Source organism: Pelophylax lessonae (genome assembly GCF_965119305.1).
Source record: "Pelophylax lessonae genome assembly, chromosome: 2".
In the NCBI taxonomy this organism is placed as follows: Eukaryota; Metazoa; Chordata; class Amphibia; order Anura; family Ranidae; genus Pelophylax; species Pelophylax lessonae.
In genome coordinates this window covers 547,665,705-547,683,796 of record NC_138769.1, presented here as the reverse complement: position 1 = coordinate 547,683,796, position 18,092 = coordinate 547,665,705, and the positions used below count along the sequence as shown (strand labels likewise).

General features: G+C 49.9%; 1 protein-coding gene across 1 annotated transcript in view; it reads right to left on the bottom strand.

Annotated features, from left to right (window-relative positions):
* The window catches only part of LRRC63 (leucine rich repeat containing 63), a 117,767-nt gene that overhangs the window by 66,375 nt on the left and 33,300 nt on the right, over nt 1-18,092 (bottom strand). Inside the window, exons 3-4 of the mRNA XM_082246813.1 lie at nt 17,901-18,023; nt 156-269 (exon numbers count right to left, since the gene is read on the bottom strand). Of these exons, the coding sequence (XP_082102939.1) occupies nt 156-269; nt 17,901-18,021 (235 nt within the window). The 5' untranslated portion in view covers nt 18,022-18,023. The remainder of the gene's footprint in view (nt 1-155; nt 270-17,900; nt 18,024-18,092) is intronic.

The window sequence follows — 18,092 nt, the reverse complement described above, 5'->3', positions numbered from 1 at the left end:
GTGAACGAGCCGAGGCGGGCGGGCGCGCGCTCGCCCGCTATTGGCTCAAAACCCGGTGACAGGCTAGCGACGTAGACCTACGTCACTCTGCCTGGCCGGGCTGACTGCCGCGGTAAATATACTGTGCGCAGTCGGCAACCGGTTAATGAACATACCTTCAAAATGCAGGTCTGTCTTTACAGCAGTCACCAAATCACTAGTCCCATGTTTATTTTCTTGTATTGCATGGATCTCCTGTATTTTCTGCTGTTCACAAGAAGTGGTGCTCCCTGTACAAAATAAACATATTAAGGGATAAAGTAGCAGACTACATGGCTAGTATGTTTAAGGTGAACAAATAATCAACAGAAAGATATCAGCAGATATGTCCTAATGTAAAAGGTCTACAATTGGCTCCATTCAAGAAAGATTTCTTATTCTTCTTATTCTTTAGTGAAAATTAAAAGGGCACTAGCTTTACACCCCCGCGCCCCCCCCCCCCAGCATTTGTTTTCTTTGGGTCAAATGTCAACAAAGTTAATTTTGGTTTGTAGCTACCATACGTAAAGGTTAACTCCACATTTGTAAGGAAATAAATTGGATTTCTGTCTTACCGTAAAAACCCATTTTTCTGATGTTCATTCACGGACACAGATCCAGAATCTTCTTGACCATTGGGTTATGCTACCCCCTACAGGAGTAGGACACTAGGCAGGAAACAACTTTACCACACCTGTAGGGCAGTCCCAGGGGGTATACTCCCACTTCCTGCTATAGGCATTCAGTTTTGTTGCAAGCAGTGTCAGAAGAAAAATAGAGGGGTGGCTGCTGTGTCCGTCAATGAACATCAGAGAAAAGGATTTTACAGTAAGACAAAAATACAATTTTCTCTTTCGTTCATTGGCGGACACAGTTCCAGAATCTTCTTGACCATTGGGACGTCCCAAAGCAGTGTCAAACATGAGGGGTGGGAAAAACACAGCAGGAAAAATTCCCAAAGGCTAAACCTAGCCAACAAGGTAACATGGAGCTTAACCAGGAACAACTGGAGCTCACCTGAAAACATTACACCCTTACACCCTCAAAAAGGACCAAGTCCTCTCAAATAGCAGCATCCGCAGATGCCAATCTACTTTGTGAAATTTTGTTAAAGTGTGCACAGACGGCCAGGTGGCTGCCTTGGAAACCTGCATCACTGTTGCCTGATGGGGGAAGGCCCAGGAGGCACTGCGTAGAATGTGCTTTAACAGGGAAAGGAGGAACCTAACCCTTGATTAAACAGACCTGCACTACGGTCTGGCTGATCCATCTGCAAATGGTCGCAGCAGACGTGGCCAACCCCATGCAAGGTCCATCCATAAGGACAAAAAGTGAGTCTGATTTCCACCCTGATCGCCCAAATCATATGCAGAGAATGCAAGGCAATCTCGTTGGGATGCTTAGGCTTAAGACACAGGGAAGACAACACAATGTCTTCATTCAGATGGGAACCAGAGACCACCTTAGGAAAGAACGACTGACAAGGGCGAAGCACCACTTTATCTCTGTGAACCCCAAAAAAGGTAAACGACAAGACAAAGCAGCCAGCTCGGACACCCTGCGTGCGGAAGTATCGGCACCAAGAAGGCCACCTTCTGGGACAATGTAAGCAGAGGAATCTCGCAAATATTTTCAAAAGGCGGTTTCTGAAGAACGGACAGTAACAAATTGAGGTCCCACGGAGGAAATGGAGACCGCACAGGCAGGGCCAAATGGCAAACCCCCTGAACAAAGGAGCGAACCAAGGAACGGGTAGCAAAAGGACGTTGAAAGAAAATCGCCAAGGCCAAAACCTGGCCCTTGATGATACCGAAGGGCAGGCGCTGTTCTGCAACTCTTTGGGGAACGCCAAAATTCAAGCCACAGAAAAGGAACGGGGAGAAACCCCCAGAGACTTACACCCACAATGTACGACTTCCAAAACGCGATGATAAATCTTTCTAGAGGTAGATTTCCTAGCTTTCAACAGTGTGGGAATCACAGAGTCAGACGACCCCCTATCCTTCAGCACCTGGATTTCAACAGCCAAGCCGGTAAAGCCAGTGACTGTAAAGTAGGATGGAAGATTGGACCCTAGGCCAACAGGTCTTCCCTGAGAGAGAGTCGCCAAGGGGCACTGGTGACCAGCCGTACCAGCTCGGCGTACCAAGACCGTCGAGGCCAGTTTGTGGCCACCATGATGACCAGAATTCTTTCTGCCTCAATTCTTCGCAGAAGTCTCGGCAGAAGTTTGAGAGTGGGAAAGGCGTATATCAGACGATACTGCCCCCAAGGAGCCACCAGTGTGTCCATGGCGTCGGCTAGAGGATCCCGACACCTTGCCACAAATCTCTGCACATTCCTGTTTAGACAAGAGGCCAACAAATCCACCTCGGGAGTTCCCCACCAGAGACAGAGCTGATGAAACACCTCCAGATGAAGTGACAATTCTCCTTGGTCCCCCTGCCAATATTCCACCCCTGGAATATGCACAGCCGAGAGAGTTGGAACAAAACATTCTGTCCACCTTAGAATGCCGGAAACTTCCCGAGCCACTAGGACACGTTTTGTACCCCCTTGATGATTGACATATGCCACTGCGGTGGCATTGTCCGAATGAATCAGGGGAAGGAAGGATTTTCCCCATCGAAGAGCCGGAGAGCGAAGCCACCAAATCAGGGACTCTCTCATACCCCGCTCAACAGGATCAGATTGCACAGAGACTGTAGATTCCTGTCCCATTTGGCGAGAATCTCCCTTTGCAGAGGTCTCATGTGGAACTGTGCAAACAGAACCGCCTCGAAGGTAGACACCATTACGCCCAGCACCCGCATGCAAGTCCGGAGAGACGACTGACTGCTGTACAACAGAAGTCAAATAGCATCCTACATCTTCTGGAACTTGGCCAACGGGAGAAACACCCTGGCTGAGGCTGAGTCCAGATAGTCCAGTTCAGACCCAGATAGTCCAACCTGGACGGAACCAGAGCAGACTTCTGAAATTCAGAGTCCACCCAAACTCCTGCAGAGTCCGCACAGTGATGTCCAGGTTGTCCTGTAGAGCAGTAGAAGACTCTGCTCGTAGAAGATCGTTGATGTTGATAAAGACTAAGAGACCAGAAGATTCCCTTGATGAAGAGATAAAAGGGGTAGGAGAAGAAAAGCAGCGCCACCTCAGTGTAGATAAAAAGGTTATTTATTACATAAAAACAACGTAGTAACTCACACAGAGGAAATAGTTGATCAGCAAATGGTGATGGTTCATCTGCAACACTGCAGGGATGTTAGGGAAGTACACTGTGGCAGCCGTGGTCCTGGCTGTGCCGGTGGAGTCCGACACTTCCTGTGTTTCTGGCAGCGTTCAGTATCCAGGCTTACATCCAATAGTGGCAGGGGGGTGCTCGCGTTCGGAGCATGCATGCTCCTTCCTCAGGCGATGTGTATATGTACCTGCCTTGATGAAGAGATGCCACTACTGTGCATATTGATTCCACCCAGAATTTTTGTACCTGCACAAAGTGGTTCAAGGCCTTGAGGTCCAGGATTGGACGAACTTTGCCTTCCTTCCTGGGAACAGTAAATAGGTTTGAATAAAACCCCTGAAAGCAGAACAATGACCCTTTGTAAGAGCAGATCTTGCACCACCCCGAGGAGACTGCACCGGCGATCTGGGGACAAACGCAGGTAGGGAAGGACCTTGCCGGAGGCCAAGACCAAAACTTGATCTTGTAACTGGACCAGATTAGATCGTGGACCCACCTGTCTTAAATCAAGGAGGTCCACGGGTCCGGAAAGAAGCAAAGACGTCCCCCCACCCCAGATATGGGTGGGGGCGCCCCTTTAGGCAGAAGAGGGCTTATCTGGAAAGACCTGCCCTTGGCTTACCAGACCACGGCCTCTTTGAACCCCCTGAGGGGATTCTAACTGGTTTCGATGATCCCTTGTCCTGAGATCCTAAAGGAACGAAAGGGCCGCTTGTGAGCCGAGAATAAAGGGCCACGTTTGCGACGAGACTCCTTGCTCCTGGTAGCCTGCGGGAGAAGAGTACTCTTCCCCCCTGTATGACCCTTATTGATCTCATCTATTTGAAGCTTCAAACAGGTGATCTCCCACAAAAGGGAGATCAGACAGGACCTTCTTGGAAGCCTAGCCTGCAGACTAGTATTTGAGCCATATTATGCGCTGAAGGATCACTGCTGTTACAGATACCCTGCAGACTATGGGAGCTGAATCCAGAAAGGAATCACAGATGAACTGCAACTGGTCTGCCAGCTCTGCGAGGTTAGGGGGAATCTGTTCCCCTTCCAAATCCTGGCGCAAAAGCTTTGCCCATTTCGTTAAGGTGTGGGGAACCAAAGTTATGGTAAACACCTGTCTAAGGATGGAGCCGGCCATGATAAAAAGGTGTCGGACCAGAGAGTCAGCTCTCTCGTCAAAAGAGTCTTTAAAATACGGAGAGCCCTCCACCGGGAGAAAGATTGCTTTATTCAACCGGGAAACCTGAGAATCCACCACAGGCAGTACTATTCATTTTTTGTTTTTTACAGGGACTCTTCAAAAGGATAACTTCTAGCGAAACGCTTAGGCACCACGACAGAGCGTTTATGGAAAACCCACTGACTTGAGAAAATGTTGTAAAATAAAACGTGAGAGGGGAAAATCTTTGGCACCTTTGAGGCTCTGCGGGTACCGAAATGTACGGGTGCCTCCGACACAGCAGCAGCTGTGTTCTCCAGTTTTAAAGTTTCCCGCACCGAAACAATCAGTGCATTGACTAGCGCTTTTTCATGCGCGGCCGAAGTGGAAGAGGAATCCTCCTCACTATCAGAGCACTCAGGGTGCGTGGACACAGTAGGGAGACTCGCGTCCGGGGCGGCCAGATCAACCTCAGAATCTGAGGTTACAGAGGATGCAGGTGAAGGCAGGGGACGCTTTTTGCCCATCCTGTTTTGCAGGACCATATCTATCTTGAATATTAGTGACTCTAGGATCACCGACATAGTAGACAAAGCGGACTGGGACCCAGAGGGCCCTGCAGCCTCCGAGAGGGGGTCAGGTGGTGAGACATGCTCTAGGAACTCCATGGGTTAACCTGGGGACCAGTAGCAAAAAAGGAAAAATTACTGCTAAAAAACCCCCCACCGCTGCACAAGCGGCACCACAAGTCCCACCACACCAAGTTTGCTGCTATAGCAGAAAGAGGGAGGCTGGTTGCACCCACAGGGACTCGCCACCACTGACTCAGGACAGCAGAATGCCAGGCTGCATGCTGTGCGGCGATCAGAGAGGAGGAGGAAATCCAGGAAGTAACACTAGAGGCCCACCGCCGAATCACTACTCCCTAGGCTTCAGAAACATGGCCGCCACTTTACATCAATGGGAAACTACAAGAAAATGTCCACCAGACTACACAAACATGGCCGCGATACCTACAGCAGCTATCCACGACAAAGTGGCTGTTACACTCGGCGCCCACGCAGCTCCCGGGACCCCAAAGGACCCCCAGAAATGAAAGGGCAGTAAGGAGGGGCCCTGGTAGGGGCCCCCACCAGGACCACCCCCCATAAAACGCATTTTTAGCAGCCGGCGTTGCGCCCCCCCCCCCCAGCCCCCATCGTCTGCTTAACACCCCCACACAGACATAACAGATATGGCCACCCCTGAGGTGGGAAGGAGGGGGAAGCTATGTGTGGGTGAATGGGGGGTGGTCCACAGGGGGACCCTGATAACTGATAGGGGACGCTATGAGGTATGGAAGGGAACCCAGGGGTCAGATTGTTCTTGGAGGGGCCGACGACCACCAGTGGAAGGGGGGACACTACTTACCACACCATGGAAACCGGGGTGGGCACCACTCCAGACAGACCACCACACCATCGGAATGCGGGTGCTGCATGCCAGTGGTACGCTGCGACTGAGGTCGTGAACAGGTCTTTGTGTCCTCACAAGACGTTTTACTCGCCAGCCAGTCTCCGTCCAGTGGGGCTATGTCGTGGTCGCCCTAGCGCGAAGCTGAGGTCGGGTCACACTCGCTGGCCGGAATGGGGAGACCATAAGGATCTAAAATATCCAGTCCATCGCTCAGTACAGTGGTTGATTGTAGTTCTCCCAGGAACAGAAAACAACAAAAAAGGAAAAAATTGGATTTTTGTCTTGCCGTAAAATACTTTTCTCTGAAGTTCATTGATGGATGCAGTTTCTGTTCTTCATAACAGTAGGGTTATACTGCCCCCTACAGGAGTAGGACACTAGGCAGAAAAAAAGAAAAAAAAGTTCTGGTTACGCCTATGGGCAGTTCCTCGGGGTATATCCCTTCTCTCTGTCAGTTTTGTAACAAAGCAGTGTCAGAGAAAACAATACCAACCCAACTCAAAATAGAGGGGCAGGTACTGCGTCTGTCAATGAACTTCAGAGAAAAAGGATTTTACAGTAAGACAAAAATCCGATTTTTTCTATCGTTTATTGACGGACGCAGTCTCTGTTCTTCATAACAGTAGGGACGCCCCAAAGCAGTGCCATAAACCATGAGGGGTGTGAACAGCAGAAAATAATTCCCCAAGGCTGAACAGCAGCCAACCAGGCAACATAGGACTCATCAGAAGAACAATATGAGACCCACCTGAAAACAACATTAAACACCCTCAAGAGAGACTAAAACACCCTTAAAACGGCAGCCTGCAAAACTTTACGGTCAAAGGAGGCATCTGCAAATGCCAGCACATCCACCTTATAAAACTTTGTGAAGGTATGAACAGACGACCAGGTAGCCGCCTTGCAAACCTGAACCACAGATGCCTGATGGCGAAAGGCCCAGGAAGCAATAAGCACCCGAGTAGAATGCTCCTTAACAGGGAAAGGAGGAACCTGACCCTTAATTGAACAAGCCTGCACAACCGTCTGTCTGATCCATCTGGAAATAGTCGCAGCAGACGCAGGCAGCCCTTTCTTTGGTTCATTCGTGAGAACAAAGAGCGAATCTAACTTTCGAAAAGACTCAGTAGTCGCCAAGTACACCCTGATTGCCCGAACCACATCCAAAGTATGTAGTGCAAATTCCTGAGGGATGATTAGGCTTAGGACACAAGGAGGGTAACACAATGTCCGCATTTAAATGGAAACTGGAAACTACCTTCGGAAGGAAGGACGGATCCAGACGAAGCACCACTTTATCCCTGTGAACCACCAGATAGGGAGAACGACAGGAACGCCGCCAGTTCCAAGACCCTACACGCAGAAGTAATAGCCACCAAGAAGGCCACCTTCTGAGATAAGGTAAGCAGGGGAATCTCCCGAATATTTTAAAAGACAGGTTTCTGGAGAACCGACAGCACCAATTAACCACTTTAGGACCGGAGGATTTTCCTGCTTTACGTCCAGGCCACTTTTTGCTATTCGGCACTGTGCAACTTTAACTGACAATTGCGCGGTCATGCAACGTCATACCCAAACGAAATTTACGTCCTTTTTTTCCCGCAAACAGAGCTTTCTTTTGGTGGTATTTGATCACCTCTGCACTTTTCATTTTTTGCGATATTAATAAAAAAAGCGACACTTTTGAAAAAATAACAATATTTTTCTACTTTGACAGTTAAAAAATATCCAATATATTCAATTTTTGTCATATATTTAGGCCAAAATGTATTTAGCTACATGTCTTTAACAAAAAAAATTCTCAATGAGCGTATTTTTAACCGCTTTAAGACCAGAAGATTTTACCCCATTCCTGACCAGGCCATATTTTGCGATTCTGCACTGCGTTACTTTAACGGACAATTGCGCGGTCGTGCAACGCTGTACCCAAATTAAATTTATGTCCTTGTTTTACCCACAAATAGAGCTTTCTTTTGGTGGTATTTGATCACCTGTGCAATTTTTACTTTTTGCGCTATAAACAAAAAAATAGCGACAATTTTGAAAAAACAACAATATTTTTCACATTTTTTATATGAAATCCCCCCCCCAAAAAAAAGTAAAAATCAAAATTTTTTAACATTTTAGGCCAATTTGTTTTCTGCTACATATGTTTGGTAAAAAAAAAAAAAAATCGCAAGAAGCGTATTTTGATTGGTTTGCGCAAAATTATCGCAGCTACTAACTACGGGAAATTTATGTCATTTTTATTGTTTTTTTTTTTTAACTAGTAATGGCGGCGATCTGCGATTTTTTTGCGGGGCTGCGACATTGCGGCGGACAGATCGGACCCCTAACTGAAATTTTTGACACTTTTGGGGGAACCAGTGACATTACTACAGTAATCAGTGCTATAAATATGCACTGTTACTGTAAAAAGGACACTGGCAGGGAAGGGGTAAACTTTTATTGGTGATCAAGGGGTTCATGTATGCTTGGTGCTTACTGACGCGTGTGGGGGGAGGGGACTGTGTGACACAAGCACAGATCGCAGGTTCACACAAGGTGTTTACACAAGCGGGCGGATCTCCACACTTGATCCCCGACGATCGGGGAAGAGCGGCGGTTATCACCGCCTCTCCTTCCCTGGCCCGACTCCCGCGCGCCGCCCACAAGGGGAGGAGTCCAGCGACGTAGACTTACGTCGCTGGACGATAACGAGCCACTTTGCCGCATTACGCTCAATGTGAGCGGTCGGCAAGTGGTTAAGATCCCAAAGTGGCAAAGGAGGTCACACCGGAGGATAAAGCTAAGCACCAGGGAATGGGAGGCTAATGGCCTTTGGAAGAAAATTGCCAAGGCTGAAACTTGACCCTTGATAGTATTCAAGGCCAATTTTTGATCAACTCCCCATTGAAGGAAAGATCTGAGCCACTAGTAAGAGCCAGGAGGAACCCCAAGAGACTCACGCCACGCAAAATACAAATTACACGTACAATGATAGATCTTTCTAGAATTCGCTTTTCTCGCTTTAAGCAGAATGGGAATCATTTCAGCAGACAATCCCCTGTCCTTCAGCACCTGGCTTTCAACACAAAGCCAGCGACTGTAAAGCAGGATGGAAGATTGATCCTTGAGACAGCAGATCCTCCCTGAGAGGAAGGAACTCTCCAAGGAACGTCTGCAACTAGCCTGACCAAGTCGGCGTACCAAGCTTGGTGAGGCCAGTCCGGAGCCACATGGGTGATCAGAATCCCTTCCGCCTCGATCCTGCAAAGAAGTTTTGGCAGCAACTTGAGCGGAGAAAAGGCATACATCAGCTGATACTGACCCCACGGAGCCACCATCGTGTCTGTGACGTCTGCCAGAGGGTCCCGAGAGTGGGCCACAAACCTCTGCACTTTCATGTTAATCCGAGACGCCAACAGATCTACGTCTGGAGTGCCCCAATGAAGGCACAGCTGCTGGAACATCTCCAGATGGAGAGACCATTCCCCTGGAGCCAAGGTCTGCCGACTGAGGTAGTCCACCTGTCAATTTTGCACTCCTGGAATGTGAACGGTGGAGAGAGCCAGAACAAAGCGTTCCGCCCACCGAAAGATGCCTGCAGCCTCCAAGGCCGCAAGGACACTTCTGGTGCCCCCTTGGTGATTGATATAAGCCACGGCCGTGGCATTGTCCGACTGAATGCGCACTGGACAGCCCTGAAGGTACTCCGTCCAGTGGACTAAGCAAAGCCTAATCGCTCTCAACTCCAGAACATTGATCAGTAACCTGGATTCTTCCAAGGACCAAACTCCTTGAGCAGTAAATCTTGCAGAGAACACCTCCCCACCCGGACAGACTGGCATCCGTGGTGAATAATGTTTTATATATGGGGAGGAAGGATTTTTCTTGTTTGAGCTTCGGGGACCTAAGCCACCATAACAGGGACCCCCTGGTCACCTTTGTTCCATTTGAGAAGGATTTCCTTCTGGAGCATTCTCGTGTGAAATTGAATGAAAGGTACCGCCTCGAAGGACGACACCATCAATCCCAGAACTCTCATACAAGTCCGAAGGGACGACCATTTGCTGGACAGCAATACAGTAGCTGAACCACGAATGGATTCCATCTTGAATTTCTGAACTCGCACTAAGCAATTCAGTGCCTTTAGGTCCAGGATTGGACGCACCTTGTCTTACTTTCTGGAGACCATAAACAGGTTTGAGTAAAAGCCCTGAAAACGCTCCGAAGACGAAACAGGAACTATTACTCCTTGTTGTAACAGGTCCTGTACCGCCCCAAAAAGAGCCCGTAAGCGATCCGGGGACAGCCGCACACTAGAAGGGAAGAACCTTACTGGAGGGACGGATCTTCTTGTAACCGGGCTGAATGACCTCATGAACCCACTTGTCTTGTATCCGGGAAAGCCACAGGTCCGGAAACCAGCAAAGATGTCCCCCCACACCAGATACGGGTGAGGGCACACCTTCAGGCCGAAGGGGTCTTATCCGCAGGTCTGAAGAAACCCGACTTCTGTTTCCCAGACCAGGGTCGCTTGGAGCCCCCCGAGGGGGCCTTGAAAGACTTAGATCCCTTATCAATTGACCCTGAGGGACAAAAAACTTTTGATGTGCTGAAAAGGAGGGACCCCGTCTACAACGAGAATCCTTACCCTTGTTAGCCTGTGGGAGAAAACTGAATTTTTGTAAAATCTTACCTGTAAAATTCCTTTCTCTGAGTCCTCCGACAGTCGCCGCCTCTTCATATTCGTCACAATGGGGTAATTGACCTTTTCTCCGTAGGAGTAGCTAGGCAACAGGATATGTCAATATTAAAGCTTTTAACTTATCCCACCCCCGGGGGGTGGTCCCCTCAGTCAATACCCTCCTACTTCCTGTATCCATACCTCAGTTTCAGTAGAATAGCAGTAGAGTATACAACCAAACCCCAAAAGAGGGGCGGGGGCGGCGACTGTCGGAGGACTCAGAGAAAGGAATTTTACAGGTAAGATTTTACAAAAATTCCGTTTTCTCTTACGTCCTCCGACAGTCGCCGCCTCTTCATATTCGTCACAATGGGGAGGTCCCAAAGCAGTGCAAACATGAGGGGTGGGAAACGCAGCCGCGCCTAAGGCAACGCAGTCTCCACATCAGAGAAAGGAACCTTACCAAGGGAAGGAAACCTGCTGGGCAGCATGAAAAAAACTTGCTCAACAGGAGCAACAACCTTAGGAAAAACAAATAACCTAGGGATAAAAAAAACATATCCCAAACAGCCAAGGGTCTAAAACAAGGGACCCTAAGGAACTGCCGCACTAAGAACCTTGCGGCCAAAGGAAGCATCTGCCGATGCCTGAACATCCACCTTGTAGAACTTTGAGAAGGTGTGAACGGACGACCAAGTCGCCGCCTTACACACCTGGGCCACAGAAGCCAGATGATGACAGGCCCAAGACGTACTCAGAGATCTGGTAGAGTGCGCCTTCACAGGCATGGGGGGAACTTGTCCCTTCAGAGCATAAGCCTGTTCAATGGTCTGTCTGATCCATTTGGCGATGGTAGAAGCCGACGCCGCTATGCCCTTCCGAGGTCCCTCTGGAAGGACAAATAAAGAATCTGACTTACGAAAAGATTCAGTCGATTTTAGGTAAACCCTAATCGCCCGAACAACATCCAAGGAGTGCAAATCCACCTCCTTCGGATGTTTAGGCTTCGCGCAGAGCGAAGGCAAGACAATGTCCTCATTGAGGTGAAATTCCGAAATCCTCTTCGGAAGAAAAGAAGGGTTAGGTCGCAAGACCACCTTATCCAAGTGAATGACCAAATACGGAGACCTGCAGGACAAAGCAGCCAGCTCCAACACTCTGCGAGCCGAAGTGATCGCCACCAAAAAAGCAACCTTCTTGGACAACATGGACAACGAGATCTCCCTGATCTTTAAAAAAGGAGCATGTTGTAACACGGACAGAACAAGATTCAAGTCCCAAGGAGGCAGAGGTTCCCTCCTAGGAGGGACCAGATGTCGCACCCCTTGAACAAAGGTGCTAACCAAGGAGTTAGACGCCACAGGACGTTGAAAGAGAACGGCCAGCGCAGAAACCTGACCCTTGATCGTAGCCAGCGCCAAACGCTGGTCAACACCCGTTTGAAGGAAGGACAACACCCTAGACACCGAGTATGTGCGAGGGGAACACCCCCTGGACTCACACCAGGCAAAATAGGCCTTCCAAGTACGGTAATAGACCTTCCCCGAGGAAGACTTCCTCGCGTTGATCAAAGTGTGAATGACCTCAGGGGAGAGACCCCTGTCCTTCAGGACCTCGGTTTCAACAGCCAGGCCGTCAAAGCCAGCGACTGTAAAGCAGGATGGAATATCGGACCTTGAGGCAGAAGATCTTCTCGAAGAGGCAGACGCCACGGGGCGTCGACCGCCAGATTCACGAGGTCTGCGTACCAGGACCGGCGAGGCCAGTCCGGCGCCACAAGAATCACCGTGTGCGGTTCCGAGTTCAACCTGCGAAGGAACCTGGACAGCAGTTGAATCGGTGGAAATGCATACATCAGTCGGTACTGATGCCACGGAGCTACCAACGCGTCTGACGCGTCTGCCCGAGGATCGCGCGTCCTTGCCACGAACCTTTTCACCTTGTTGTTCAGACGAGACGTGAACAGGTCCACATCTGGAAGACCCCACTTCGCGCACAACATCTGGAAGACACCCGGGTGGAGGGACCATTCCCCCTGGTCCAGGGACTGGCGACTCAGATAATCCGCCTGCCAGTTCTCCACCCCCGGAATGTGAACCGCCGTTATCGCCGGGACGTGTGTCTCGGCCCAAGACAGAATGTGGGCCACTTCCCGAGCCGCTCGGGCACTCCTGGTGCCCCCTTGGTGGTTGATGTAGGCCACCGCCGTGGCATTGTCCATCTGCACCCGAACCGGAAGGCCCTGCAGCCTGTCCGTCCAACGTCGAAGGCAGAGATTTATCGCTTGCAATTCCAGAATGTTGATCGGAAGGGAGGATTCCTCCTCCGACCAAGTTCCCTGGGCGGACAGAACACCCAGAACACCACCCCCGCCCGACAGGCTGGCATCCGTGGTGACCACCGTCCAAGAGAGAGGACGAAAAGACTTGCCCCCCGACACCGCCGGGGACTGGAGCCACCACAGAAGATCCCTTCTGGTGGGATGGCCCAACGAAATCTGGAGATCCAGAGATTGCGGTCGCCCTTCCCACCTGGACAGGATCTCCGCTTGGAGACCCTGCGTGTGAAACTGGGCGAAGGGAATCGCCTCGAAAGCCGAGACCATCAATCCCAAACATCGCATGCACGTCCGGAGTGACGAGCACGGAACGTCCCTGAGGGACCTGACTTCTTCCTGAAGAGTCCTGAGCTTGTCGTCCGGTAGGAAGACCCTCACCTGGACCGAGTCCAGAATCATTCCCAGGTAGGGAATACGAACCGACGGGCACAGCGTCGATTTTGGAAAGTTTATCGTCCAACCAAACTCCTGCAGAGTCTGCATCGTGATGGACAGGTCCTTCACCAGACCCTGGCTGGTCGCAGACCGAACCAGAATGTCGTCCAGATACCCCAGGACAGAGATGCCCTGGGCTCTCAACAAAGCCAGAACCAGTGCAAGCACCTTGGTGAACACCCGTGGAGCCGAAGTGAGACCAAAGGGTAGCGCCACGAATTGGTAATGATCCTCCGCAATGGCGAATCGAAGGTACCTCTGGTGACCCTCGAAAATTGGAATGTGAAGGTACGCATCCTTCAAGTCGATGGAGGCCATGAATTCCCCCGGAACCAGGGCAGCCACCACCGACCGCAGGGATTCCATGCGGAACTTGCGAACCCGCACAAAGCGGTTCAGAGCCTTTAAGTCCAGAATTGGACGCACCTTGCCCTCCTTCCTGGGCACGGTGAACAGATTGGAATAGAACCCCCGAAATCTGTCCCGATGAGGCACCGGAACCACCACTCCCTGAGCTCGCAGGTCCCGCACCGCCAGGTGCAGATCCCGCAACCGCTCCGGAGACAGTTGAAGATTTGAGGGAAAAAATCTGCTCGCCGGCCGAGAGAGAAACTCGATCTTGTAGCCAGATCGAACGATTTCCTGAACCCACCTGTCCCGAACACGGGCCATCCAGGGTTGAAGAAAACCGAGCAAACGTCCCCCCACCCCAGAACTGGGTGAGGGCGCCCATTCAGGCCGCATTGTTATGGGCAGCGGATCCGGACTGGCCGGACTTCTGCTTACCTGTCCACGGCTTCTTTTGGGAGCCTTGACCTTTGAAGGGCTTGCCCTTATAGTGCGACCGAAAGGCACAAAAGGACCCCTGAGAGGGCCGAAAAGAAGCATGCTTCTTACCCGGAGCAACCTTAGCCTTGTGGGATTGGGGTAAGAGCGTGCTCTTACCACCCGTGATCCCTTTTATCAGCGTATCCAAGGGTTCGCCAAAAAGGCGAGATCCCGTATAGGGTAGATTAGCCAAGGTTTTGCGCGAAGATTGGTCCACAGACCAACACTTCAGCCAAATTAGGCGGCGTGACAACACCGCCACGCTGTGCACACGTGCAGCCAACGGGACTATATCCAAGTCCGCATCACACAAATACATGACACCCTGATGGATTTGATCCACCATAGCCAGCGTCGCCGGAGGGGCAGAGTCAGCCACCAGGACGCGCCTAAGTACCTGCGTCCAATCCGCGACAGCCTGAGCTGCCATAAGAGAAGCAAAAATAGCTTTTAGCATGGAACCGGTAACCGAATAAGTATGACGGGCAAGAGACTCCAGCCTCCTGTCCGTGGCATCCCGGAACACCGGGGTATCCTCAGCAGGAATCGCAGTGGACTTATTCAAAACCGCCACCGCGTGATCCACCGGAGGCGGCACACACCAACGTTCATCAGTAGCGGGTGAGAAAGGATAACGCAGCTTGAACCTACTTGGCACAGCAAAAGGCTTCCGTATATTGCGCCATTGTTCACTAACAGCGCGCTGAAAATCCTCAGTGCAGGGAAAAACCTGCGATGATTTGCGTCTTCGCTGCGTCCCATAAGAGGCCAGGACAGCAGGAGGACAAGGCTCATCCTGCAAACGCAGTGTTTGTTTGATAGAAGCAACCAAGTCATCCATGAGTGCAAGCTCTTCAGATGAGCCAGGGGGGGAATTATCAACCCCTTCAACCTCAGCCTCCACTTCAGACCCTACAAGGTCCAGGGACGACCGGGACCCCGATAAGGAGACCCCAGCCATAGCAGCCCCATCACCATCACCCTCTGAATCAGAGGAAATTGAAACTCTGGGCCGTTTTGTGGATTGAGCAGCCACAAGCATTTGCACCTGAGCAGCAAGGTTAGCCACAACAGTAGCCAAATCACCCCCCTCAGGGGAAGCAGCAGCAGTCCCCTGGCCCCCCACTAAGGTGAGAGGAAATTTGCTTTCCTGAGAATCCATGCCCCCAAAAGTGTGTTAGGAAGAAAAGGAGTACTGCCCCTTTAACAGCGCGGCGAGCGCAGCCCACCGCACACAAGCACACACCGACCCCCACAGGGATAAACACAAAACTTAGGCAAGGAATACAGGGATAAGGAAGATAAACCTGGAGAGACCACTCAGCTGCTGCACCGATCGCTGTTGCTCAGGGAAAGGAAGTGATGAAACACAGACCGCTCCTATAAAGCCTATGGAAGGCTCCACAAACATGGCCGCCGGTGAGGGACTAGCAGAGGCAGAGCATGCAGCGCTGACATGCGGCCCGAGCGATCGCCGCCAAAATGGCAGCGCTTGGCGCCACAAACGCCGCTCCTATCACATAGATATGGCCAGCACACGCCCGCAGCTATTATAAAAATGGCGGACCGCCGTAGCGGCCGCCGCATGTATGCACCAACATGTATAACATCATGTCCTATAACATACAGCATGTCACACAGATATTCACAGTATTAACACTGAACAGTGTACAACAGCCCCCCTCCTTGCAGCCCACAGCAGCATTAAACCAGACAGGGAGCCCAACAGTGTGAACAGGCATGCAGGGTTACACAGTCCCAGACTGACACCCACTACACATACAGGTCCCCACACAAAGTACACTTACCTCCTGAATGGCGTGGGGAACCCGCACAAGCGATCAAGCCACTGCACATGGGACAGGGAGAGTCGCAGCCAGGACGCAGTAGAACTGCGGTGCGAAACCGCATGGCGTCCAGTGAGGTAGCCACCTCACCATAGCATCCCTGCAGCGAACAGGGATGGGTCGTTCACATATGCCAGGAAAAATACCTGACTGAACGCTCGATGGCAGGCTGGGAAACCACTGGCCCACAACCTGCGACCAGGGGGGCCAGCCCGAGACCCAGCCCGCACGATCCTCTTCATCAGAAGAACTAACTAATGCTGACAAAAAGTAACAGCTAGGTAAAGAGAGAGAAAAAAACTCAAATAAAATCAAAAAAAGAAGATAAAGGCTGAGACAAAATGTCCCAGCATAGAAACATCCAGCCACTCCTGAAAGCTAGACAATGAAACTGAGGTATGGATACAGGAAGTAGGAGGGTATTGACTGAGGGGACCACCCCCCGGGGGTGGGATATGTTAAAAGCTTTAATATTGACATATTCTGTTGCCTAGCTACTCCTATGGAGCAAAGGTCAATTATCCCATTCTGACGAATATGAAGAGGCGCCGACTGTCGGAGGACGTAAGAGAAAGGTACTTTTACCCCCTGTAAGACCTTTGATAATGTCATCAAGGGTAGCCCCAAACAGGCGATCACCTTGAAAAGGTAGATCAGACAAGGCCTTCTTCAAGGTCTGATCCGCAGACCAGCATTTTAACCAAAGTATACGCCGGATGACCACGGCTGAAACCGACAGTCGGGTTAATAGAGGAGCCGCATCCAGCAAGGCATTGCAAAGAAATTGCAGTCCCTGAATCATCTGGTCCACAGCCCACTTTTTAATAAGAGACTTTTCAAAGGGGTAGCATCTAGCAATCCGCTTAGGGACCCCAGGGGGACGCTTGGGGTGGTCCCACTCTTTTTTGACCATATTGTCAAAATACGTGAGAAAGGGAAAAACCTTTGCCGCTCTGGATGGCTTGTGAGTGCCCAAAGTTACCTGCGCCTCAGTCGCAGCTGTGCCCTCCATTTTTAGGGGCGCAGGAACAGGTAGAAAACTGCAACACAGTTTATTAAAATTAATGCAATGTACATTGATCACCCAGAGGGTATTGTTTTCCCAACAAAAGTAGACTCTTTAAGAATAGGAACTCCTTTTTGAATAACACATATGTGTGCATTGTGGGTAGGGCTCTAATCATCATGCAGTAAAAAGAGAAGGAATACAGCCACCACATATAAGAATTGATAGGCTGCAACATCATAAATGTTTGCTTTTTGGGTTTAATACCGCTTTAAATGGAAGATTACTACAAACAAATCCACCTATATATCAACTTTCTGAGATGCATTCCTTAAAAGGAAACCTGTACTAAAAGGAATATGTAAGCTGCCGCTTCTGAGCTTGCCTTCATTAAATGCTAGTCAAGGTCTCAAAAAAAGTTTTAATTTTAGGACCTATTCACCCCATATGCATGGGTCTGCACTTAGCAGCACTGCCCATCACAGCCCCAAAGCCTATAAATGGCAATTTGCCTTCTGTGCTATTGTTTTAGCTTACACCAATATGGAGCACAGTATTGCAAAACATTTCACCATTTTGTACACCACATTTTATAATACTTCAATAACTTTATGAAAAAAAAAAAAAAAAGGTACACAGTGTGATGTCTTGAAACAACACATCACACTGCCCCTTCACATCGCACACCGGCAGGTGCTTGTTATATAATCCATAACATGTGCCCACTTAGAATGGGTTCTTTACTCTAACTGCACTTGAACCGTGTTTATTCTGGGTCAGCGATTCACAAAGAATAGAAACCTCACACAGCCAGGCAACAAGTATTTTCAAAAATAGCAGCAACAGCCCACATATTTCTTTTGGCACAGGTTTCCTTCAGTACCATTATGTGTTATTTCCATTTGCATACCTTTTTCCTTTTTATATGGCTTGTTTCCTTTTAGCACAGGTACTATTTTAGGGGGAAGAGGTCTACGCAACAGTTTAGGTGGTTCCAACATACTTTTCAGTGGCAGACATGGCAACTCCATCACTAAAAAATGGAAAACAACACATACAATATTTGAACAAGATTAAATAAAATGTAAATAATTTAAACATT